General features: G+C 36.1%; 1 protein-coding gene across 4 annotated transcripts; it reads left to right on the top strand.

The window, feature by feature from the left end:
• SKIL (SKI like proto-oncogene) lies at positions 1 to 26,201 on the top strand. Of its 4 annotated transcripts, none has more exons than XM_065942688.1 (7): positions 1 to 413; positions 2,057 to 3,826; positions 15,144 to 15,241; positions 16,844 to 17,076; positions 20,377 to 20,618; positions 20,911 to 21,066; positions 21,801 to 26,201. In XM_065942688.1, exons 2-7 carry the CDS (start codon positions 2,729 to 2,731, stop codon positions 21,957 to 21,959), a joined length of 1,986 nt encoding a protein of 661 aa, XP_065798760.1. In that variant the 5' UTR covers positions 1 to 413; positions 2,057 to 2,728; the 3' UTR covers positions 21,960 to 26,201. The 4 variants fall into 4 exon arrangements, with proteins under 4 accessions (XP_065798760.1, XP_065798757.1, XP_065798759.1 ...); XM_065942685.1 differs by having other exon boundaries at positions 5 to 413; positions 20,911 to 21,135; XM_065942687.1 differs by lacking the exon at positions 1 to 413 and adding an exon at positions 687 to 781 and having other exon boundaries at positions 20,911 to 21,135.

Here is a 26,201-nt window from a genome sequence, read left to right as displayed (position 1 = left end):
GCCAGCCGCCCAGACGGCGCGCGGGGCCAGGAGCGCCGAGCGCGCGCCTGGGGGAGGGGCGCGCGCGCCAGACGACGGGCTGGGGGAGCCCTAGGGAGCCACTATAGGGCAGACGGCGCGCGCGCCCCCGAGGGGCTAGGAGCCGCGAGGCGGCGGCGGCGGGCTCGCGCGCGCGGTGCCGCCGCTGGCTCAGTTCTCCTCTCCTCCCCTCCCCCCCCGCCGCCCTCGCTCTCCCCCGGGCGGCCGGAGACGGCGGCGGCGTCTGCGGGAAGCCGTGTGTCTCCGCAGTGACGTGGGCGGGCCGAGGGCTCGGTGACGTCAGAGGGCTGTGTGTAGCGATGTGTGTGGGGTTCGGAGCGGCGCCGGCACAGCCAAGGGGAGCGGGCGAGCGGCGGCGGCGGCGGCGGGCACAGGTGCGGCCTCGGCTCGCGGGGGGCGGACGCGGCGGTAGGCTAGGGGCGCGCGGCTCCCGGGGCGCCCGACGGCGGCGCCGGGCGTCAAGGGGAGTTAACAAAGCTCGTCGGGCTTCCTCGGGTGCGGAGGCCGTAGTCGGCGGTCCGGATGCCTGGGTCCCGGGTGGGGTCGGGGCCACGGGGGGGCGCGGGCCGGGTGTCCCACGGCGGGTCATGCCTCGCTGATCCCGGGTGATGGGCGCGGGCAGGGGCCAGGTGCTGCACTTGACTGGACCCGTCGGGACCCCGGACCCTGGACGCCCGTCACTGTCCCCTTCCGCCCCCCGCCGCCCGTCTGCGCTCCGCGGGGATGCCCCGGGCTCGACCCGGTAGGTCGGCGCTCAGCGACTGGGAGGTCCCGGCTCGGCGCCCCTCCCGTCCGCTGACCCCTCTCTCCTCTGCCCTGGGCAGGCGAGGGGAGGTGCAGCCTTACGGGTGCTGGGGTAACACCCGAGAACTTCCCGGGGAGAGGGTGCGCGGGGGATTTCCACAGTCCTGCCTGCGGCCCCCTTAGCGGGGCGGTGTTGGGAGGGCACCGGGGTGTTCCGAGACTGCGGGGGGGGCGGGGTTGGGGGGGGGGACTCCTTTTCTTCCACTTCCCACTACCCGCTTGCAAGCCCGAGGCGTCCCGGGTCCCTTGCCCTCCTCTCCCCGCCTCCGCCTCGGGTTTAAGGTGGGTGAATGGCTTTGCGTGGGCCGAGGATCTCAGGGTTTGAGGGCTCCCCATTCTAAGTCATGCCTCCTGCCCTCTTCCTTGGCCTGCGTAGGCTGAGGTGTTCCTGTGGTGGGCGAAAGTCAGTACGTTGGCTAGTGGCCTTGGTACTTAACCCTTTGGGTCTGTTTTAAGGTAAATTGCTGGGAGTTTGGCTGGCAAAATTTTCTGTTTACTGGATTTCTTTTGGATTTTCTCTCAAGAAGGAAGTGGAAGAAGAAGCTTTGCTTTTTCCCTCTTCCTCCATTTGCATTCTTTGTGAGGTCTGTCTGCCTTGTGCTTTTTGTCCCGGATTAGTCTTATTCAAGGATGGAGATTCCCAGGAGTGGAGTCTATAGCTTTTGGCTTCCATTAAGCAAATTCGCTAACCTTTTAAAGGGAAAGTTAATTTTTGCCTACAGCTATTCCAGAAAAATAACGTACACTGACTAGATGAATTATGCGCTTAAGATTGTGATGTGTTATAACTGATATTTGATTTTTAGATGAAACTGGTGGGTTTTTTGTTTGTTTTTGCTTTTTAATTAAGAGATGAAGTAATAGGTTATTTTAGTCAAAATAGGTTATTTTAATTAAAATCGCATAACTGAGGAAAAAATCTCTAGTATTGAATTTTGGGTGAGATGATCTGTTTAAGGTTTTCCCTTTTCTGGGTTGGAGTAACCCTCTCCCTTTTGAGGGATATTACTGCTCCCTTTACTCATTCGCCAATTGCTTTCCTATTTAAATGAAGGTACTTCTAATTAACTGGTGTTAGATTTAAAGAAATCACTCAAGTGTCACCTTTGGTAAAGTGAACTCAGTTTAAGATTAAGAAACTAGTTTCAAACTGACCCTTTGGCCTTTGGAACAAATTCAAATGTAACTCTTCCCCAACCCCCTTCTCTTCCAGATTAATTAAAAGAAGAATGAACAGTAATCCTTGAAGATAAATGGGCAGATTTTTCTTTAGGTTTCATTTTTAATCACAGAAATTCAAGTGGAGTCAGAGTCTCTTGTTACTGGTGTGAGGGTTTATTCAAGCCTTCATTTTGTCCACACAGACCAACAGATCATCATTTTTAGAGAAGATATTCTCCCCCCCCCCCCCTTTTTGGTGTCCTTGGTGCCAAATACTAAATTTGGGTGCATAGTTTGACACAAGTGATTTTTGACACAAGCATAAACTTTTTGGGTGTTGTGCCTAAAACCAAAAACCAAACTGTTGCATTGAACATGGACATCTTGAATTGAGAGAAGTGGTAACTTTATTTTAGTACATATACCTGGAGATTTAAAAAAAAAAACCAAAAAGGTTTCCTTGGAGGTGTGCCTCTTAAAATTATTTTCTTTGCTATTAGACATAATTTTTTTATAGCACTGGTAGTGCTTATACTGAAGTATTAGCAGAACCAAACAAAGTTGCAAAATCTATTGAGTAGTGTAGGGATCTCTTTGGAAATTTAAATTTTCTTTGAGAATAAATTACCATAAGTATTGGTATACATCAATTCTCTCTCTTAAAATAAGCAACTAAATAATAATGCAAATTTCAGACTTCCTTGTTTAACAATAGTTTTTAGCAATGGAAAACCTACAGACAAATTTTTCTTTGGTTCAGAGCGCAAATAAAAAATTGAATGGGATGGAAGATGATGGCAGCCCTCCAGTGAAAAAGATGATGACAGACATTCATGCAAATGGAAAAATGATGATAAGCAAGTTGCCAACAGTAAAGAAGGAACACTTGGATGACTATGAAGCACCAATGGAAACCGACGAAGAGCATGTCAAGAGGACCTGCGCCTCTGTGCCTGAACCTTTACATTTAAATCCTAGTTTGAAACATACTTTGGCCCAATTCCATTTAAGCAGTCAGAGCTCTTTGGGTGGACCAGCAGCCTTTTCTGCTCGGTATTCCCAAGAAAGCATGTCACCTACAGTATTTCTGCCTCTTCCATCTCCTCAGGTTCTTCCTGGTCCACTGCTCATCCCTTCTGATAGCTCCACAGAACTCACCCAGACTATGTTGGAAGGGGAGTCTATTTCTTGTTTTCAGGTTGGAGGAGAAAAGAGACTCTGTTTGCCCCAAGTCCTAAATTCTGTTCTCCGAGAATTTTCACTCCAGCAAATAAATACAGTGTGTGATGAATTGTACATCTATTGCTCAAGATGTACATCAGACCAGCTTCATATCTTAAAGGTCCTGGGAATACTTCCATTCAATGCCCCATCCTGTGGGCTGATCACATTAACTGATGCACAAAGACTATGTAATGCTTTATTGCGGCCACGCACCTTTCCTCAAAATGGTAGTATACTGCCTGGAAAAAACTCATTGGCCCAGTTGAAGGAAACTGGCAGTGCCTTTGAAGTGGAACATGAATGCTTGGGCAAATGTCAGGGTTTATTTGCACCCCAGTTTTATGTTCAGCCAGATGCTCCATGTATTCAGTGTCTGGAGTGCTGTGGAATGTTTGCGCCCCAGACATTTGTGATGCATTCTCACAGATCGCCGGACAAAAGGACTTGCCACTGGGGCTTTGAATCAGCCAAATGGCATTGCTATCTTCATGTGAACCAAAAATACTTGGGGACACCTGAAGAAAAGAAACTGAAGATAATTTTAGAAGAAATGAAGGAGAAATTTAGCATGAGGAACGGGAAGAGGACTCAATCCAAGGCAAGTTTTTTTTTTTTTCTTTTAAATAGCAATTTTGTACACTGGTAATGGTGTACTTTGAAATTGTCTATTTAGAATATAACTTAAAGTATTACTGCTCATTCAACAACAGCAAAAAATATTGATCTGTATAATATGTTTGTATTACACGTTTTAGGCCGTGAAGTGCTGTCCTGTGTGTGTTCTCATTTGATGTTCCAGACAACCTGCTGAGAGAAATGGGATTATTCCCATTTTACAGATAAAGAGAATGAGGCTCAGAGAGATCAAGTGACTTTCCCAAGGTTATATAAGCAGGGAGTGGAGGATTTGGGGCTTTTTTCTAGAGTCCGCTTTCTTTTTCACACATTTTGCCTTTTGATGACTGAATCAGTTGTTTTCTTAGGACTCTTAATTTACACTTTGGTCTTATCTCCATTTGCAAATGGTGTATAGCTAGCCAAAACAATTCTGGTGAAGGGCTCCAAACAGCATTTTTCAAATGCTCTGACATTGTTTCTGTAATTGAATATTCAGACTTCATCAATATTGGAAACAAATGCAAAAGACAGATTGATCTGAAGACTTTGTGATTCTAGCCGCCAAGATTTTTTTAAAGAGAGGAGTAATTTAAAAAGTTCAGTCAGCAAAAACAAGACCAGGAGCTGACTGTGGCTCAGATAAAAAAAAAAAAAGTTGTGACAGCTAGAATAAAGATTATTCTAGATTAAATAAATATGAATATAAAAACTTAACAGCAAAGAGATTTTAAAGTTATTATTTTCTCACTGCATTATTTGGTAGGCTAAATGAGTGTCTTTCTTCCAAGAGTTTGAATACCTGGCTAATAAGATTTAGGCTATTAAATATTCAGTGTGTGGATCTGGTTTTAAAATATTTTCCTACTTGAATAAAATCAGTATAATAGCTAACACTGTTAAAACGTACCAAGCATTGTTCTTGAACAGTTTTACACACATAATTTTATTTTATTGGAACCACAAAAAAGTTGGCTGTATTTCATCTTAAAAATCTAATCTTTCCACTGTTAATTAGCTTTTATTCCTTGAAAAGAGTCTATCTTTTCTCCTCACAGAAGAAATGAATGAAGTGTACTAAATGACCGAAGGTTATTTATAGCAAGACTAGAGTTTAGACAAGAACCTAAGGTTTGGTGTTTTGTCCTTCAATAGGGTATCTTTCCCTATTGGGGGAAATTTAGTTACAATGTAGGTCTAAGACTGATTTGCTTCTGAAGCCCAGTGAAGATACTTTCAGACTTGAATTCAGAGTAGTTTGCTCCTTGCTGAATCCAAAGCAGCAGTACTTTGAAATTCCTTGCCTGTGGCTACTAGATAAGTTTATATTGTTCTGGTGCCATTATTAACTGATTTTATAGCATAGTTGACCTCCAGCCAGTTCTCACGTTGTTGGACTTGCTTACAACTGGCCTGGTCACAAGCTGAAGATTGTGCTTATTATATTATTAGAATTGTCTATATTCTCAAAATGTGGAATGCCCCCCTTAATATTTATGGTATTTTGCCCTAACCTAACTAGAACTCTTACATGTCTGTAGGTGGCCACATTATTTGCTAGATGCTCTTGGTCTGATCTTGATTGCTCTGACATAAGCATTTTGGGGATAAACTGCTTTGCCTAATGTTCCTGCTTTGTGTTTATGAGAAAAAAATACCTGAGAACCGTGATAAAGGTTTAAAAAAAAAAAAGGTGATGAATTTACTTAACTGAAACTGAATGTGCTAGGGTTTGGTTAAAATTGAAACTGTCCTTCATCTGAATGTAGTCCTTTTATTGTATCAGAATTTATTAATTTGAATTCTGTTTTTATTTGGGGAAGATGTGAGATTTTTTTCACCATCATTTTACTATGTTATTTTTTGCAGTATTTGCTACAATGTTTTTGGCATATTTTGGTATTTTTTCTAATTTAGTGTGAATTTTAAGCAATTTAAGATAATTTAAGAAAATTTCCAATAATCAAAGTTTTCAGAAAGAAGTTTGGGGGGAGTTCATGTATAGTAATGTGTGCTTGCCAATTCACATTTTGGAAATAACGTTCCTCAAAACATGTTAAAGTATTTCTTTTTTGAAGTTCAGATGAGAGACCAGTCCCAGATGGGTTGCATGCTCCTGGCTGTGTAACTGATAAGACAGTAGAATCAGGAACTGAATGCAGGTCTTCTGACTTGAAGTCTAGAAATTTTCACTACTTTTCCCTAAAACACACTCCATAGCAGAAACTGAATTTTGAGAAACATTAACTTTTCTTGTCAACTTACCTTCGTATAATGGTTCTTAAGCTCTCTATTAACTTTTATATAGTGTAAGACCAAGGTATTTTACTGGGAAGGAAGTAAGGAGAAGGTCTTTTGACTGGGGAACATTTTTCATTATCTTCTGTGAGTCATTGAATTAGTTGCCCAACAAACCAAGTAGATCCAGAGGAAGATCATTTTAAAAGTCAAAACAGACTTTAAAAAAAAATTAAAGAATAACCTACCATATAGCTCAAGGAACTCTGCTCAATGTTACGTAGCAGCCAGGGTGGGAGGAGAGTTTGGGGGAGAAAGGATACCTGTGTATGTATGGCTGAGTCCCTTTGCCACCCAACTTGAAACTATCAAAACATTGTTAGTTAGTTATGCTCCAATACAAAACAAAAAGTTTAAAATGCTTAAAAAATTAAAGGATATACTAAATATATTAAGTTTTTATCTAAAGGGCTTTAGGTTTAATCTGAACACTAATGTAATTGGGTGTGTTTAGTTAAAGAGTAGATTTTTGCTTTAAAAAAACCCCCTCAAACTCAGTAGGCAATTGTTTGAAATGTAGCAACTGTTAAATTATTACTAAGGATGAAAGTTATATTGATAATGGTCACCAAACTATTTGCATAACTATATTGACTGCATAGTTAGGACTTAGATGAGAGAAACAAGTGGGATATGGTCAGTGTTCTAAGTGGAGAACTGACTATTGTTTGCAGACACAGTATTTTGAACTCTTTCTTAGGTCACCACAAGAAATAATACTTGATATTAGATCTGCCTAGCTTGCTTCGCAAAATGGTATTATAAAAACTAAACTATCTCTTCATATCATTTGAGATTTTTATGTTTTTATTAGAAAAATGATTATAGTATTTTACAGTGTGCAAATATATGCAAGAATATAATTTTTGATTCTTTTCCAAGCTTCCAGTGTTATTTGATCTAATTCTGATTTTGTTGAATGTTTCTATCTGGAAAAAGATTTGCCAAGCAAACTGATCATTTGTAAATAAAATTTGAAGGGTAATGTTTACTTTAGATTATTTTCAAGCACATTAGAGAAACCTATTTGTAGTCAATTGATAAGATCTTTATAGGTGATTCTTTCCTGTTACAGCATGTGGCCAACAATCTCCAGTTCACTAAGTAAAGATGATTTATGCCCTTATTTTTTTTTAGGAGTTAAAATTTAGATTTCTAGCATTTCGACTTGACTGTAAAATAGTATGGGGTTTACTCTCTTAGGGAAAAGGCCCTATGGATTATCTGTGATGCGAATCTATTCGCATCACTCAGGGAAAAGGAAACTTTTAAACTGAACAAATTTTTAAGAGAGAATGCTGTATTTTAGAATAATTGGGATTTTTTTTTTTGGAAAAATGATAGTTTAACCCTTAATAAACATATAATTTGCAAGTAAACTATTGAATAAGACAACTGATCAAATGAGGGAATGGATGTAAAAGTATTTTCAAAGTTGAGTCTAGAAACATATGATGATACTTCAAACTGTTATTGAAATATTTACTGATATGTAGTTTTGGATTTTTCCTTTCCCCACTTTCTTGTTTTATCTAGAATTATCTGAAGATATTTCTAAGTAAGATAACTGAGTATTGGGCTCAAATGTATCTCACATTAATGGTTTGTACATAGTAATTATACTAGTTGGATATTTGTTTACTTACCAGAATGAAGTTTGCAAGAAGAAAGTACAAAACACGTTTGTTATAAAATATGTTATAGGGACATTTCAAGTGGAATCATTAGAATGGCTTTGGGAATAGTGCCCCCTTATGGTTTAGAAATACAGTCTATTCATTTTTATCATTAAAAAATGGTAGAACATTTAAAAATGTTAACATTTTAAAAAAGGCTTCTGATAAAAACTTTTATCCTTTTGGTCTGAGAAATGGGGAAAAACTTCAAGGAAATCAAGTCTTCTTAAGAAACTTCAAGGAAGAAAAGGGATAGGCCTGAATCAGTGCATAGTCAGTCAAATAGTGTTCTCGTAGCTATGCATTTGTTATAATTTATATCAGTTGAGACTAAGGAGGAAAGCAAGAATTGGATAATTTTATTGCCTTTAGAATTCTGAAAGCAGAACATATGGAGCCAGAACTCAATTTGATCAAGTAAAGAGGTAAAACTAGTTTGGGAATATTTTGTCCATGTGTAAAATTTTGCTCTTTTGAGGTTTCATGTATGCTACATATACGTTAAGGTAATGTAAGGGTTTTATTTGACTACAAAAAAACCTAAAGAATATATAATTAAACCTTAACCATTTTTAAGGGTGTGGTTTAGTTCCATCACTAAATAAAGTACTATAGCCCCATGTCAGGCAGAAAGAGTGAATAGGACAGATGTAAAGTTAGTTTCCCTGGAGGGGGCCATGGTGGCCCATTCCAGTATTCTTGCCTGGAGAGTCCTGTGGATGGAGGAGCCTGGTGTGCTGTAGTCCATGGGGTTGTGAAGAGTCAGCCATGACTGAAGTGAATGAGCGCGCACACACACACACACAGTTTAAAACTCATTTTGATTCCGAAGCAGAAATGGATCACAGAAGAGTGTGTGTAAAGACTAGCTGGAGGAGGCTCCCTAGGGCAGGAATTCATCTTGTAGTTTCTAACTGTAGAAGGTGGTAGATGCTTAACAAAGGTTTGGATAAAACTGAATGAAAAGTCCTAGCAGCTATAGAAAGCTACCAGTGATTTTCAAGGAGGAAAACAGTTTAGTTTTAAAGCAGTACAGCATTTTGTTTTTAGTTGTGGTATTGAATTTATCTTACGATTTCAAATAGCCTTAAAAGTATGTATTTTGATTATCTTACGGGGACAAAGAATACAAATTAAAGAAACTTAACTAAAAATCACTTTCGTACATAAAAATAGGACTTTTACTCTTTTTTGAAAAGGTTTTTTGGTGTGATTATGGAAGCACTATAGGCCCATTATAAAAGTGCAAAGAAGAAAATAGAATTTTCTCATCATTTCACCATGGAGTGATACCCACCATTAGAATTTATTCCATTATATCTGTAATGCTTTGTATTACAGATCTGCGCAAAATCATCTGTAGAGTGCACTTGTTAATTTAGGACTAATTGTTGAAATAACACATTTGGACCAACTGTAGAACTTGCACTTTGAGCAGTAGTCGTCAAATTGCAGTTTTTCATCTGTATACCCTTTCCCATCGGGGGGTTCTCTGAGGAGAATTAAGCCCTTTAGAAAGATTGTATATAGTGCTGTTCTAAGTACTTTGGAGCGAAGTTAATTTAGTGCTTACAATGGAAACTTTGTAGAATTTAGGCTTAGTTCTCTTGAGAACCTCAGTTGAGAAGGATGGGAGAATGTAAAGGAAGTCAATTTAGTGGGTCGTCAGCACTTTAAAAATACATGAAATAGAGTAAGATTTTAAAAGTGCAATCTATTGCACATAGTAAAATAATTTACATTCTGATGTTAACTTACATTATTTGAAGGTCAAAATAATCTTAGTTTTTTAAAAGCATATATGCTGAAATGGAATAGAAAAGCAACAATCTATACATTTATGTAGATTAACTTTTGACAGTTTAGTGAAAGAATGTATATGACATGTACATTTTCAAATAATTTGCAATTTAAGCGAACTAGACACCATAGAATTCCACTGTAAAGAAGTTAATTTTTTTTAAGTCCCAGAAATTAACAGGATTTTTATTAGTTTGTTCTGATGGAAAAGGGAGTGATGTCGTACTACTGATTTTTACATGTCTTTTGTTTCCATGAAGGATTTAACTGATAATTGCACATAAGAATGTGAGCCTTTGCTTTTCCTGTGAGAGTCTTTAAGCACTTTAACCCTAAAGTTGGCTTTGTGAGGTAGATGATACCGTTTTGTAGGGTTGAGGAGCAGGAGACGTTGCTGATTGCTGCTTGTTGTGGTTGTTGTCTAGTTGCTACCTTGTGTCTGATTCTTTGGGATTCTGTGGACTCTGCAGGCTCCTCTGTTCATGGGATTTCCCAGGTGTGGGTTGCAGTTTCCTCCTTCTGGGGATCTTCCCCATCCAGGGATCAAACCCATGTCCTCTGCATTGGCAGGCGAATTCTTTACCGCTGAGCCACTGGGGAAGCCCATGATTTCCTGCAGATCATCTTTGATAAGTTAGTGGAAGTTGTTAGATCGTATTGTTACAGGTTTGTATCAGGTTGATTAATAATTACAATTAATCATTACAGTGATTATTTTTACCTTGAAGTGAGGCACAAAACTAAGTCTTAAAATCTCTTAAGCACCTTCTGCTACCTTGTAACACTATTCCTATTTCAGTTGTTGAAACACTCATTCACAACATGTTGAAAGTATTGAGGAAACCTGATCCTATTCTGAGAGATTCAATTTCTTTCCGTAAGAGTGTGTTGGCAGCTGTCTGATAGAGTGGTAGGGTGTCTTGTGTCCTGAAATCATTTATGGACCACTTGAATGTCTTAGTATTATTTATAATAAAAGGAACTTGGCAGGGATATTTGCTTTATACATAAGGAGTTATTGCTTAACAGTGAGTTCAGTCATGTATTTACTAAGGTTGCTAACAATTTATGTTTGGCTTGTACAAAATAATGTGTATTTAATATGCATTGTATTTTATTTAATGTAAGCACACCATTATAGGAGGATAGATAGACTATGAAATTTACCAATCTACCTGTCCTTCATACTGGCTTTTAAATACCAAAATGTACAAATTAATCTTTGTCTTTCTAAATTCTATTTTAAAAAATTCTTTTCCCACATATTAAAAAAAATCTAATCCTGATTTTTTGAGGGGAACTTTTAAAATCCCATCAATACTTGGAGATATTGTCTTGATCACTTTAGTTTATCAGTTTGTCACTCAGTTCAGTCGCGTCTGACTCCTTGCGACCCCATGGATTGCAGCACGCCAGGCCTCCCTGTCCATCACCAACTCCCAGAGTCCACCCAAACCCATGTCCATTGTGTTGGTGATGCCATCTGACCATCTCATCCTCTGTCATCCCCTTCTCCTCCTGCCTTCAGTCTTTCCCAGCATCAGGGTCTTTTCAAATGAGTCAGCTCTCCACATCAGGTGGCCAAAGTATTGGAGTTTCAGCTTCAACATCAGTCCCTCCAATGAACACCCAGGTCTGGTCTTTAGGATGAACTGGTTGGATCTCCTTGCAGTCCAAGGGACTCTCAAGAGTCTTCTCCAACACCACAGTGCAAAAGAATCAATTCTTCGACGCTAAGCTTTCTTTATAGTCCAACTCTCACATCCATACATGACTCCTGGAAAAACCATAGCCTTGATTAGACAGACCTTTGTTGGCAAAGTAATGTCTCTGCTTTTTATTATGCTGTCTAGGTTGGTCATAACTTTCCTTCCAAGGAGTAAGCGTCTTTTAATTTGATGACTGCAATCACCATCTGCAGTGATTTTGGAGCTCAGAAAAATAAAGTCAGCCACTGTTTCCACTGTTTCCCCATCTATTTGCCATGAAGTGATGGGACTGGATGCCATGATCTTTTGTCATGTTTGTCATTAGGGTTTAATTAAAGATCACAATATTAATCTGCCACTATAATTAGAAACTAAGAGTGCCACCTAAAGTCAGAGTTTACTGTTGAAGATAAGTCTGGGAGTTTTAAAGAGTTTTTGTCTTATTGGTCTATATTTTTTTTAGTGCAAATTGGAATATATAGATGCTAATGGTGCTGAGTGGATGAAATTGCTTTTGTTACTAGAAAGTGATGACAGAAATACTTAAATTGGTCTTTTTGTAAATGAAACCAAGTTCTCTATATTATTTGTCATTGTGAGACTAATAAGCATTGTACCGAAATACAGTAGTTCTTTTATCAGGATGCCTGATTATTAAAAGGTCATGTATACATAACACAGTAAGTTGAAATTTAGAGAAACTTTGTGTAAAACATTTTCTAATGTTTACTTATTTAAAATTAATTCTTCTACTGTACGTTTTGGACTTGTTTAAATTTTGCTTTCTTAGACGTATTTGTTGTTTTATGACTTAGAGAAAGAACTTTAGGAATGAAATCATTTGTCTGAAATTTTTCTTATGTGTTTCAGATGAGGATGCCATCTGTTCATTTTGTGGTAGATAATGATGGGGAAGTTGAATGATAAAAGTATTTTAAAATGTTAAAGCTCTAACTTGAGCTACTAAGGGATCTATTTCTTTTCTTTGCTAAATAATGTAGTCTGTTTTAGTGTTTAATTACTTGAAGGGAATAAATTATCCTCATATTGAAAGGTAAAAGAAAAGGCAATAGCTGTGTGTATCCTGGTGTCTCATTTTTATTCCTGATCAGTAGTAGCATTACTGCTCTGCCATTTAATTATACTGTTATTTTTTTGAAGACCTAATTTGTATGTTGCCACAAATGCAGAATAGATGAGAAAATCTGGCATGACTGTGAATGTTCTATTGTGTATTATGTGCTTTTCTTAATTGTTTTTAACATGCAGTTAGGATAATTTGTTGTAAATGTGTTTATGACTTACCACAGAATATTAGGTAAAATTAACTCCCAACATTTTATCATGGTTAGTGTTGTGCATTTCCCCATCATTTATATTATTTAATTTGTAAGTCTGATCTCTAAAAATGCACCCAGAGACAGTTGAGATTCTTTGGTACTTCATGGAATAAAGGGGTATTAGTAGATGTGAAAGAGACTAGTAGCAGAGTAGCCTTAAAGGGGGCCACCCTGGGAATTTAATGAGCTACACTGTCATTCAGAATTCATTTAACGAATATTTATTGAGTCCCTACTGCATTGCCAGGCGTGGTGCTAGGTACTAAAAATACTAAAGTAATTAAGACAGTCCTTGACCTCAAGCTGCTACTTAAGCAGAGGCCAGATAACCACTCATCAGGAGTTTTGTCTAGGAAATTCAGACATTTGCTAGAGGACTGCACTAGATGATCTTTAAGAAAGGGTTTTTTAAGAACCCCCTCCTCTGGGTCTCTCTTCGTGGGTAGGTGCAAGAATAGGAGACAAAGTAAAGGTCAGAAACAAGAGAGGGATGGGTGTTGAAAAAGAAACAAATGTGCTAACAGTTATTTAAGGTGGCATTTGAAGTTTAGAGATGTTATCAAAACAAAACTATACTGAGTTTGGATCATGAGTAAAAAAGTAAAACTTATACAAACTTATCAAGCTATAGAATTTTGAAATGAACGTGATCAAAATTGAGTCAGATTTGAAGTCAAGATCTTTGGCTGAAGAAGTTTAGAATTTGTTATTCTGAAGATTTAAAATTCCAGCTATCCATAATAAGAAAAACTTTTAAATATAAATATCAATTTTAATAGTTTTAATTTTAAAAATCTGGAAACAGTTGATTTCTTGGGCAATAGTACATCCAGGATGTCTCAGATATAAAACTGATGTAAAGTGGAGCTTTCTTTGTTTTCTAAATAATGAATTTAACAAATGACCTCTAAAAAGGAATTTCTCGTTTAATTTGAGCTGATCTTATATTTCATTGATTTGTTAGAATGAGCTTTTTGTTCATTAACACCTCTTTTATTACAGTGTTGTGGTGAAAAATGTTCTGCCTAAATGAGTTTTCTAGATAATGAATCTATTCTCAGCACTGTGTCTTTTTTTAAAACTTTAACCTTTTTTAAAATCTAAAATGTCAAACACTGTTCAGTCTAAGTGTATGTATGAGTACGTATGTATATGGTATGCTACTTATAAGTATAAATATTGACTATAACTATGTCATATTGACTCAAGACGTCTTAAACGTCAGATACTCTGTTGGAATGAGGATAGGGAACAGTTGAGATATGTTATTTTTCCTAGCCTATGTATGATGAAACCCTCAGATTGTCTTGTTTTTGAATCAGTTTTTGTGTTTCTGTCTTGTAATTCTTCTCTCTCTGTAGGCTGTCAGCTGGCACCTGGCATCTATCATTTAGTATTTCTGTTGCCAGCAGTCAGTTCCCCTTCTAATTTATGGTAGAACTAAGCTATAGGGTGAGAAACTATGTAAACAAATGATTGTTGTGTTTTTTAAATAAGCAGTTGATGTTTGCCCCAGATCCTGAACTTCTTTAGAACACTTGACCAGGATTGTGAAGTTTTAAAACAAATTCTACTCTGTATATAGAGTCTAGAGGCCCTCACTGAATACTCACCTGTTAAATACTTTCAAAATATTATTCTTTTCCCTATAATCTTATGGCCTTGTTAGTCTTTTAAATTCCTTGCCCGATAATTCTTAACAACATGTTGATTTCCCAGTATGTGTATGTAGGGGGAGGGGAGACATGTAAAACAAACCAAATGAGGAAGTTAGTAACCACAGGTTATTTATTCTTTCTCAGTTTCTAAGCCTCAGTTTTCTGATCTGTAAAGTGGAGATAATTGTACCTACTTAATAAGCTATTTGTTAGAATTAAGCAGGATATAAAGTTCTTATCATGAACTTTGAGGTAGCCAGTTACCCTCTCCTTTTCCTTTACTTACAAGTACAAGGCTAAAAAGAGCTTTTCATATATGATAAAATGTGGTTTACTGATAAGTGTTAGCAGACAAAGTGGTTTCAAAATTTGGCAAAGTATTGTTGTAGGATGTTGTCTAATATAGTATGCGAAGAAATACTATAGGGGTGGAGGGGGTAGGTTATAGCTGATTGTAGTAGCAAGAAGAACAATCAAAACTTATCAATGCTGTACATTTGCAGAGTACTATTATTTAAAATGGATTTTTAGCACAGATTCCATAAGTATGATATTTGATGAAATCATTTCTGGTAGTCCATGTTAATATACATGCTGAAACTATTCTTGTGATGGGGTAGTTAATGTCTCTGATTTTTAAGTGACTAGACATGGTATTTTTAAGAAAGACTGCCCTATTTGAAGATGATTCTTGAATTACACAATTTTTTACTAGTCAGTGTTCTCCAGAGGCAGCCTACGGCTCTGTTGAATAAACACCTAAGATTTACCATCACATCTTCCTTCAATAAACTTTTCCACTTCTACATTTTTCTACAGATAGATACACCGCCAGGAATGGAATTGCAGTCATGGTATCCAGTTGTAAAACAGGAAGGTGACCCTGTCTCTCCGACACATTCATTTTTACATCCCAGGTGAGTGGGTATTAGCTCGTTCATTCCTTCATGCAGCATCTATGCAGCAGGTGCTTTTCTAGGCTCTGGGAATTATATCATTTTAGGGTTTTTTTTTTTTTTTTTTTGCTAATTTAGGGAATGAATTCTAAATGGGTTGAATATTTGAATTAACTTCTTTTGTGTGTTTCCATGTTTTTTCCTGGAAATACATTATTTCCTTTTTGCCCTAAAGTGGAAAAACTGAGTTTTAAAAAATTTTCCTTATTTCCCTTCGAGAGGTAAACCAACTCTCCCAAGAGTGTGGTGTGCAACTTTGATATTTTAAAATGAACCTTTTTTGGAACTTAGAGGTTTTCATAGTAGCCGCACCCCTCAAAATCAATGTTCATATTTTCAATAAAGATGCACCTTAGATTATAAACTTTTTATTTAAAAAACCTAGACTTTTATCTACTGCTGTACACATTTATCTCCCCAAGCACAGTTATGAAGAATCTCAATCTTACTTACATTTATATAGTTCCTTCTATTCCTTTTACATTTGAAATAAACTTTGGAGCAGTATTAAACCTGTCAGTTTTCTTAGCAGGATACTGAGTTTTCACCCTCAGAATTCATGTAATTGGTCAAGAGGGACAATATAGATGTCCTGTACAAAGAAAACGTAATGTAAGAGGAGATTATTTAGAACTTAGAGGATGAAGTGTTAGGTCACTTAAATGGTTGCATCTTTTGGCTAAAGGTTAAGCAGATTATAGTTAATCATATGGTACTTAAATATCTAGCTCAAATTTGTTCCATTAGTCTCTCAGATAATCTCTTGCACAATTTTATGTGAGCTTTGAGCAAAATTGGTATTGGTGGTTATCCCTTTGATCCTAGATTTGCTTGATTTTATTATTGCTGTTTTATCAAATTAAGTAGGAAATATCAGAGTATTTTCAGAAGATTGGTTTGTGGAGTTTGATCCAAGGAGGATAGCCCAGTAGCTGGGCGGTGTTCAGAACGCTGATTATCTTCTTGAAAAGGGAGAAGGGCCCTGGGAGCTCTTCGTTGGGGCTGCGGTGAATCAGGCCATAGCCATGCAGTGTGGCCTGAATCGGCCTCACTGTAGCACAGAGCGTGGACTCCTTGCTTTGGAGGGGTGGCTCACAGGGACACGGTCCTCCGAAGTGTCATGTAGTCTGTTTTCTCTCGGCATGAACATGACCGACTCGGGGTTGTTGAACTGCTCTGTAAAGTACTTCTTGGTTTTAGTTCTCATGAGGTTTTGAGGGAAGGAAAACGGGTTTTCTTTTCAGTGAGTATCTTTTTACTGTTTAGAAACTACTTTTTGCAAAATAACAGAAATATGCTCATAATTTTGCTCTTTGTGCCTCAACTACTTAATGACATTTTCAAGAATTCTTTTCTAATATGGCTGATTCATATCAGTGTATGACAAAACCCACTGAAAAATAAAAAATTAAAAAAAAAAAAAAGAATTCTTTTCTAAGACCCTTATTTTCTGAGTTGTGTTATCTTTTTAGTTAAAAAAAATTGTTTAACTATAGAAATTGATGTTAATATATTTTTACCTAAATGTAGTATGTATCTTATTTTGCCATTCTTTGTTTTCAGCTACTACTTATACATGTGTGATAAAGTGGTTGCCCCAAATGTATCACTTACTTCAGCTGTACCCCAGGCTAAAGAGGTCACAAAAACAGAGGCAAGCAAATCTATACCAAGACAGTCAGAGAAGCCTCACAGTAGTGGGAAACATCAAAAAATAGTGTCTTATCCAGATGTCTCTCTGGAGGAACAGGAGAAAATGGATCTAAAAACAAGTAAAGAATTATATAGCTGTCTAGGTAAGTATTCAGAAATTACCTTTTTAAAATCATGTACCTAATCCACATATTTATCCAGCATTTTCAAAAAGAGGGTTTCTTTTAATAAGAGAATTTTCCTGATAATTGAAGCTTATATCTTAAAAAAAAACAACCACCTTTCAAAACTCTGAAGTCTGGGAAGAGCCCATGTGCCAGGGAGTAACTAAGCCCATGCACCACAGCTGTTGAGCCTGTGCGCTAGATCCCAGGATCGGCAGCTGTTGAAGCCCGCACGCCCTATAGCCTGTGCTCTGCAAGAAGGGAAGCTACAGCAATGAGAAGCCTGCACACTGCAATGAAGAGTAGCCCCCACTTGCTTCAACTAGAGAAAAGCCCGTCTAGCAATGAAGAGCCAGCACAAAAGATAGCCAAAAATAGATTAATAAAATTATCTTTAAAAAATATATGATGATCTGTAAAAGTATTGAGTCAATTATATTGTACACCTGGAACTAACATGATACTGTTACTCAACTATGCTTCAATTAAAAAGAGAAAGTGTACTAAGTGTAGTTAGGTATAAGACTCAGAGACATTAAATTGTGGAATAAGCAAGGATTGAAAATGAATAGCTGTGGGAGCCATGCAGACGGCATAAATGCAGAATGCTGGCTGGACATTAAAAAAAAAAAAACTGCATAGCTCCAGTGCCTTTTAAAATACGGTCTACCGAACAAGATGTATCTGCTCACATGCTGCCTCTGTTACCCTCTCTCTCTAGCTGCAGAGTTTTGCCTGCAGCTTAGGCAAATGTAACAGTTCTTTCAGCTTTCTCAGAGCAATGGGAGAGTCCTTTGGTTATGTAATTGTTTTCATAGATAGTTGCAATTCTTTGGGAGGAGTTTGTACTTTAATTTTGAGATTTTCCTTGGATTTAAGTATAGCAAACAATAATTAGTAACTTACCTTTATACCATGTTTGTATGTTTCCTAAAGTATTGTAGAGGCTTTAAAAAAATTGAGGTGTAATTCATATACCATAAAATTTATCCTTTTAGACTGTACAATTGAGTGGTTTTTAGTAAATTCACAAAGTTGTGTAATGATCATAATTAATTTCAGAACATTTCATCAACCTTAAAAGAAATCCTGTAATCCAGAAGTTACTCTTCATTCTTCCCTTTTACCAGCCTCTCATCTGTTTTCTGTTTTTACGGATTTGCCTGTTCAGGATATTTCATATAAAATGATTGTATAGCAGGTGGCTTTCTGTTGCCTGACTTCTTCCACTAAAGATGTTTTCTCAGTAGATGTTATAGCATGTATTAGCACTTCTTCCCTGTTTATGGCTTAGTAACTTTCTGTCGTGTGGATGGATAAGACCCTGTTTTGTTTATCCATTCATCAGCTGATGGACATTTGAATGTGTCCACATTTGACTGTTATGACTAATGCTGTTATGAACACTTAAGCACAAGTTTTAATGTGAACATATGTTTTTATTTCTCTTGGCTATATATTTAGGAGTGGAATTGCTGGGTCATATGGTAACTCTGTTTAATATCTTGAGGGACCGCCAAACTGTTTTTCAGAGCAACCATACCATTTTCATTTCTAGCAGCGGTCTCTGAGGTTTCCAGTTTCTGCACATCTTTGCTAACAGTTGTCACTGTTTGTCTTTTGATGAGAGCCATCCTAAGTGGTAGTGAAGTGGTATCTCATAGTTTGGATTTGCAATTCTCCAAGTTGACTAATGATACTGAATATCTTTTCATGTTTTTATTGGACATTGCAAATCTCTCTTTTATTTTTTTAGTGTTTATTTTACTTATCTGGCTGTGCCAGGTCTTCCTTGCGGCACATAGGTGGGATCTTTAGTTGCGTGTGAGCTCTCAGTTGCAGCGTGTGGACTCTAGTCCTCTGACCAGCGATTGAATCCAGGTCCCCTGCATTAGGACTGCAGAGTCTTAGCCACTGGACCACCGGGGAAGTCTACATTGCAGATCTTTGGAGAAGTACCTGTTGAGCTCCTTTGCCTGTTATTAAATTGGGTTGTTTCTTTATTGTTGAGTTGTAGGAGTTACTTGTACATTCTGGGTGCTAGAGCCTTACAAGATAGAGGATTTGCCATTGTGTCAGTTGTCTTTTCATTTTCTTGGTAATGTTCTCTGAAACACAGATGTTTTAAATTCAGATGAAGTCCAATTTGTTGTTTCTTTGGTTGCTTACTTTAGGTGTCATGTCTAAGAAACCATTGCCTAATCCAGTTAAGAATTTTAGCTCTTAAATTTAAGTCTGTGATCCATTTTTAATTAATTACTTTTTTAAATTAATTTTTATATAATATGTGAAGTTCAACCTCAATCGTATATAGATACAGTTGTCCCAACATGGTTGAAAAAGCTACTGTTACTCATTACATTGTTTTGGCACCCTGGTAAAAACCAGTTGCCTGTAAAAGAATACATTTATTTCTGGACTCAATCTTTATGTCAGTACTACACACGGTTTTGATTTCTGTAGCTTCTTAACAAGCTTTGAAATTGGAGATTGTGAGTCCTCCAGCTTTGTTTTTCTTTTTCAAGATTACTTTGGCTGTTTTGGTTTCCTTTTATTTCTATATGAGTTTTAGAATCAGTTTGCCAAATTCTGCCACACAGCCAGGTGAGATTTTGATAGGGTCTGCATTGAAAAAGTAGGTCAGTTTGGGACTACCATTTACTGTGGTCTGTTTGGGCTGCTGTAACAAAAATAACATGACTGTGTGACTTATACCATAGACACTTACCCGTTCACTGCTCTAGAGGCTGGGAAGTCTAAGATCAAGGCACTAGTGGATTTGGTCTGGCAAGGGTTTGCCTCCTGGTTCATAGATGGCCGTCTTCTCATTATGTACTCAAATTGTGGGAGAGCTCTCTGGAGTCTCTTTTATAAGGGCATAAATCCCATCATGGGGTCTCTACCCTTTTGAACTAATTATCTCCTAAAGGTTTCATTGCCTAAAACCATCACACTGGGGGTTAGGATTTCAGCATAGGAATTTTGGAGATCACTGACTTCCAGATCATGGTATCATCTTAATGATACTAAGTCTTCCAATCCGTGAACATAGGATTCCTTTCCATTTATTTAGGTCTTTTATTTCTTTCAATAATATTTTATAGTTTCTGTTGTATAAATTTTATACTGCTTTTGTTAAACTTATTCCTGAGTATCTTTATTATTTTTTTTATTTCATTTATAAATGAAGTTGTTTTCTTAATTTCATTTATGAATCATTCTAGTGACTTTTGACAGAGTGGTATTTATATTTTGTTACTTCTTTTTTTGCCTTTGAAGATCCATCAGTCTCAAATAATTCTACCAGCAAAAAGAAACCTGAGTCTACCACTTGCAGCTTAGCCAGAGACACAAGCAAGTCAGGAACTGACTGTGATGTTGCAGCTTCATCTCCACTTCTTGTCAAAGATGTCGTTTGTGAGGACGATAAGGGAAAAATCATGGAAGAAGTAGTGAGAACTTACGTAAAACAACAGGAAAAACTGAACTCAATTTTACAGAAGAAGCAACAACTTCAGATGGTAAAATTGTTATTTAAATGATAGTCCATTGTGAAAAGATACTTTTTGCATATTCTTCAAGATGAGATGCTGTAAATGCATTTAACATTGTTCAGTTTTATACTTAACAAGAAATATTAATATACTTTTAAATTTTTAGAGAAAATAGTTTTCAAGATAACTACTTACGTATAGAATTGATATGACACCTCAATTTTATAATAGATATTTTCTGTCCTGTTTTTTTCTGAATTGAAAGGTTTGATGTGATAGAAATAAAGTAAAAATTATATTGTGACTCTTTAAATTACAGGAAGTTGAAATGTTGAGTAGTTCAAAAGCTATGAAGGAACTTACTGAAGAACAGCAGAATTTACAGAAAGAGCTTGAATCTCTGCAGAATGAACATGCTCAAAGAATGGAAGAATTTTATGTTGAACAGAAAGACTTAGAGAAAAAACTAGAGCAGGTAATGAAGCAAAAATGTACCTGTGACTCAAATTTAGAAAAAGATAAAGAGGCTGAATATGCAGCACAGGTAAGAATTACAGTTTGTATAGTGTTGCCTTTTCAATGTGGAAATTGAAGCTGTTACTTTAATTTCATTTGTTAAAACTCATTTCATTTAGGCTAGACTTCAGATAATTCTGAAAAAAACAAAAACAGATAATTCTGTTAAACAATTTTATGCTATATCATTCAAGATGATTGTTTTGATCTTGGTTGTTGCATTACTTTAAATTTTTATTGGATTTCTGTAGTTGTCCTAATTGCTAATCTCTAGCTATCTGACTATCAGTGTTACTTTAATGTAATATATGGGCTTTCAAATCAATGGCTTAACAAACATAAACTGTTGCCTACTATGTTCACAAGCCCTGGGGCAAAAGGGGATAGTAGCTCACAACTTGGGGAAGATGAACAAATAACTCCTAATCTGAGCATGCTGTGGTAAAAGGTATACTGTGGTGTAAGGCATAATGAAAGTGTTCCAAGTGTTCAGTTCCCTTGACCCTTTGTTTTGCCCTCATTTTAAGGTCATTTCAAAGTCAGGTTAATAGTATTGGATACTCAAGAGATTATAATGTGCACGAATAGTTCATTTTTGCAAAAAGTGGTTTGAAAGTAGGTCTTTGCCATGATGTGAGAAGTAATGGAAAACCAAAACTGAATGAAAAACTGACAGTCTTCTAAATCACACAGCTGGCAGAGCTGAGACGGAGATTGGACCATGCTGAGGCTGATAGGCAGGAACTCCAAGATGAACTCAGACTGGAACGGGAGGCAAGACAGAAGTTAGAGATGATGATAAAAGAGCTAAAGCTGCAAATTTTGAAATCATCAAAGACTGCTAAAGAATAGAAACCTTCAAAGAAATCCATCTGTGTGTTCCCAACAGGGTTTATTTTTATTTGTTTGTTTACTTTGGTAAATGGATTCTGAACAATTTATCTGCATGAAATAACTAGGCATTCTATCCATTTGTAGATCAGAGAAAGTGAAGAGATTATATATTAGTATATAAATTTTTACATTTTCCAAATGAATGAAAATGTATGTTTCTTTGTACTTTTCTTTTCAACCAGCTTCAAATCAGTACTTTGCAGTTTCAACTATTAGATACAATGCCTATATTTCTAATGCAGTTTAACAGTTGCATACTTTTTAAAAGCTGCATTGTGTGATGCAAAATAGTTTTGATCAATTTTGTTATCCATATTTTAGACTCAATTTTAGATAGTGGTGGCTTCATATTTCATATATAGAGCTACTCAAGGAGTTTTCCATTTTTTTCATTAACACAATCTCCTTTCTAAGTTGAAAGTATACTCATTATTATAATCAAAATTTTTTATTTTGTTTCATCTTGTGGCATGAATTTCCACCAGTTCCTTTCTATGTAATGTCTCTTAAGAGACATTTTGTCAGTAGAGGAATTTCATTGATGAGGTTATAGCACACCCCAAGGGGAAAGATAATATGCTTTCTTATACACTGCTGCTAAACTCAAGAAGCAGTTATAATTAGATTTTCTGTTTAAATGTGGCTATATTTAGAGAAAATTTTTTATGCAGCAACTTTCGAAGAGGGAATAAAATGTCATACTTTTTGAACTTTTGTTTATGTTAATAGTGAAATTGTGAAAATATTAATGTACTTGAGAAAAACTGATACCATTGATGTACATTGGTTTCTATACAATCCATAATCCTGTACAGTTTTTATATGTAGTTGTGAGTCTTACTGAAATTTATATAATGGATTTGTTTTCCTTTAAATTGTAAGATATTAAACACTTTGAAGGTTATTTTGGACTTTTATATGTTTAAATGTTAAGTCTTACCAAATGTGCACGAAAATGGACCATTTTCAGTTATTATTTAGTATCAAAATCAGGAATTTACAGTCAACTAGTAGTGTATGATAGGTTAATATAGGGAAGTTTACTTATCTGCTACTAAGAGGTTTTTAGATAGTTTTTAGAAGACAGGAATTCCGTAGTTTGGGGAGGGACAACTTCTTCTGCACTTTTTTTTTTTTTTTTTTTGCACAGAAAAGTCTGTCATTCTTTAATGGCAAATTTCATGTTAGTTAATTCTTGGCTTAAAAGATACTAGGTAAAATTCTTAGTATGCATTTTTTAAAAGAAAGTTTCCTGAAGCTACCATTAATTGACATTATTATCCCATGAATTTAATTTTTATATTCTTGTTTATGGTACTATATGAAATTACTTGAGAGCTAAATTTATTTTTTAAATAAATCAGCTAAAGTTAAGGTTTACTCTTCCTATCATAGACAATAGATGCTTGGTATAGAACTTCAAAAGTAAGTAGGTTATCATTTAACCAGTTATTTTCATATTTTGCTTAATGGTACTTACATAGCCTAAAAGAATTTCTGTACTTCCCAAAGTATGGTTTCTTTACTAGCGTATCATCTAAACGTGTATTTTCTATTTTCCATTTAAGTGTTACTGTGTTAACCCTGCAGTTTAATTGGTTGATCCTTGGAATCTCCTTAAGGAAGAACACATGTTAAAATGACATACAGGAATAAATGTTAAAAATGATATATGCTTCTAATACTTTTTATTTGCCTTTATCTGGAGAAAGAAAAACAGAAAGATATTTTATGACACAGTTTCGTTTTAGTTTGTGGGTTAGTTGCGTCACAGCTAAGCTTTTTGGGAGGTAAAACTCAAGCCTGTATAATTTATTTTTCTATTTCACTCAAAATCTACTTATGTTACTTAGTTTAAATGATAAGCTATTGAAGTTTCAACTCAAAACATCTAAAATAATTTGTTTAATTGTTAAAATATGTTTTTAAAAATTCTAAGCAATGCTTAATCACTTTTAAATTATCATAAGCTCTTAATTTATTAGCTTTGAATAAAGAACTATTTTTTCTAGTCCTTCACATAAGGGAAACTTGCCACATGAAATTGTATAGTCTTCATTTTTCAGAAGATACATTGATGTGCCATCAGTTTCTGACTTCTTTGAAAATAGTGATTTTTTTTAAAGTCAACTGTAAATAGTATGCCTATTCTAGATAAAAGTAATTTTAAGTTAAACTGTACAACATAGCTTGAAAGTATAGAGACTTTGTAATACTTTACAAGTGGCCTCTGCTAAAAATATCTTATCCATTAATTATTCTTCTATTCTTTGCATGCTCATTTTGTGTGTTGGTTGTTAGCTTAAAGTTTGTTTTAATGTTAACTTTTGTGTGCCAACTCATCAGGCAAGCAGATTTCCCCTCAGACTTCATGATATTTTTCTTTTTAGGAAAAATATAAAAGTAATTACTTTCAAAAGCTGCGTTAAAAGAACAACATATCAGAAGTGCTAGAGCATCTTTGAAAGGAAGAAAAGATAGAATATTAGTTGACTGGGTGATAAGTGATGTTAAATTTGAATGGTGATAGTTTCTGTATTCTAAACTTGATGAGGAAAAGGTACCAAATCTATTGTAAATGTAAAACCTGCTATCATTGAGGAAGCTCTGAACAACCCTGGTTTTGCAAATAACACTTTGAAAGAATTTGACCAATAATGTAAGTTTGGCTTGTGCTTTAGTTTTTTAAGGCATACTCTTTTGCTTGAATTTCTGTGTCCAGGAGAGTTTGGATGTTTTTTGGTTCTTGAACTAATTTTATAGTATATTTAATATATTACCAGTTGAGATATAAAATCACTTGTACATATTGAATTAAAAACCAGTTGCTAAAATAGGTGTAATAGACTGAGTACAGTGATACTTGCAGGTTACCCATATGTTCTAGAAGTCATGACAGAACAACCAATTTATTTACACGTCTTTGGTTTCTGCTTTAAGAAAAGTAAAATGATAAAGAAACTTGAGCAGTATAATACATGCTCAGAGTTATTTCCCTTTAAGTAGTAGTAAAGCTGGTGCTGAAGATTTTTGATCAGTTTCTAAAATTTTCTTCTCAGTGACTTATGTTTTGATTGCTTAGGGAAGAATCCTTACTTTTATTTGCTCTTATGCATTTAATCTGCACGACAGCATATTACAGATTGATAGAATGAAAAGTTGTGTTCATACTGTACATTTATTTCTGTGCTTAAAACTACTTGTTAGTTTTTATTGAAGCTGCCAGCAATAAGGGACACGTTACTGCTGTATTATACATTGTGAGATTGAATAAACAGCTTAAATTTTTTTCCTGGCATAAGACACTTAAGCATTTCCATTATTGGAAGGAATTTGTATGGGTATTCTATATTGCATCTTGTTTAAAAGGACAGTCTTTTTTTTTTTTTTGTAAAATCCATTTAAGATGGCTTCTAAACTACATAATGCGATTTGGAGCCTGTTTTTTTTAGTGATAGTAGTAAATGTTTTATATAGTGCTACTGTGTTTGAATTAAAGAGAACAAATGTAAAAACTGAAATTAAAAAATTAGGCCCAGAAAACAAAATAGTGTATTTAGTTGAATGTAAAAGAAATTTATAAGATTTTTTTCCTTTAATATAGATACCTCACTTGAAAATAAAGCACAGCATACTTAAAGTAGTTATAGTTTAAAAAAAATCCTACTAAAAGAATTGCTAAATCTTGAACAACTCTTGGGGAATTGTAGTTTGGGAGAAATAAAATATACTTGCTTTTAACCATCCTGTTAGAAGTATTTATTTATCCTGATAATTTTAAGCCAACACAGTAGTCTTATTTCTGAATTTATAATCTGTGAAAGCAGTAAATGAAAGATCTGTTGTGCAACTGTTGAAACAAATTGTTGACTACATTGACCATAATTCAATTTAAAATCTTGCCAATGATGTACAGTTTTATGGTTAAAATTGCTGTGGTTGGTTGCATTACATGACACACAGAACTGTCCTCTACCTCACGTGAAATAAGTATTTTATATGGTTTTACTATAAAACAAGACTCATCTATCTGGTCACTTAGTTTACAAATTTTGAATTATATTTATTGAAACATAACATACTGTGCTCTTAGCTTATACCTCAATTGTATTTTGTGCTGTTTTCCATTTTCATGCCTTGTAAATAACTTGTATAGATTGTGGATCAAATTCCAAATAAAAACTTTTAATGCCAGTGAAA

Source organism: Muntiacus reevesi, chromosome 8, assembly GCF_963930625.1.
Source record: "Muntiacus reevesi chromosome 8, mMunRee1.1, whole genome shotgun sequence".
Lineage (NCBI taxonomy): Eukaryota > Metazoa > Chordata > Mammalia > Artiodactyla > Cervidae > Muntiacus > Muntiacus reevesi.
The sequence above is the reverse complement of the archived record's forward strand: the minus strand, read 5'-3'. Positions and strand labels throughout refer to the sequence as shown.

Coding starts and splice junctions, on each gene's coding strand:
- SKIL (XM_065942685.1), top strand. CDS start 2,729: ATGGAAAACCTACAGACAAATTTTTCTTTGGTTCAGAGCGCAAATAAA. Junction 20,619..20,910: donor AGAAGCAACAACTTCAGATG/GTAAAATTGTTA, acceptor TTTAAATTACAG/GAAGTTGAAATGTTGAGTAG. Junction 21,136..21,800: donor AGGCTGAATATGCAGCACAG/GTAAGAATTACA, acceptor TAAATCACACAG/CTGGCAGAGCTGAGACGGAG.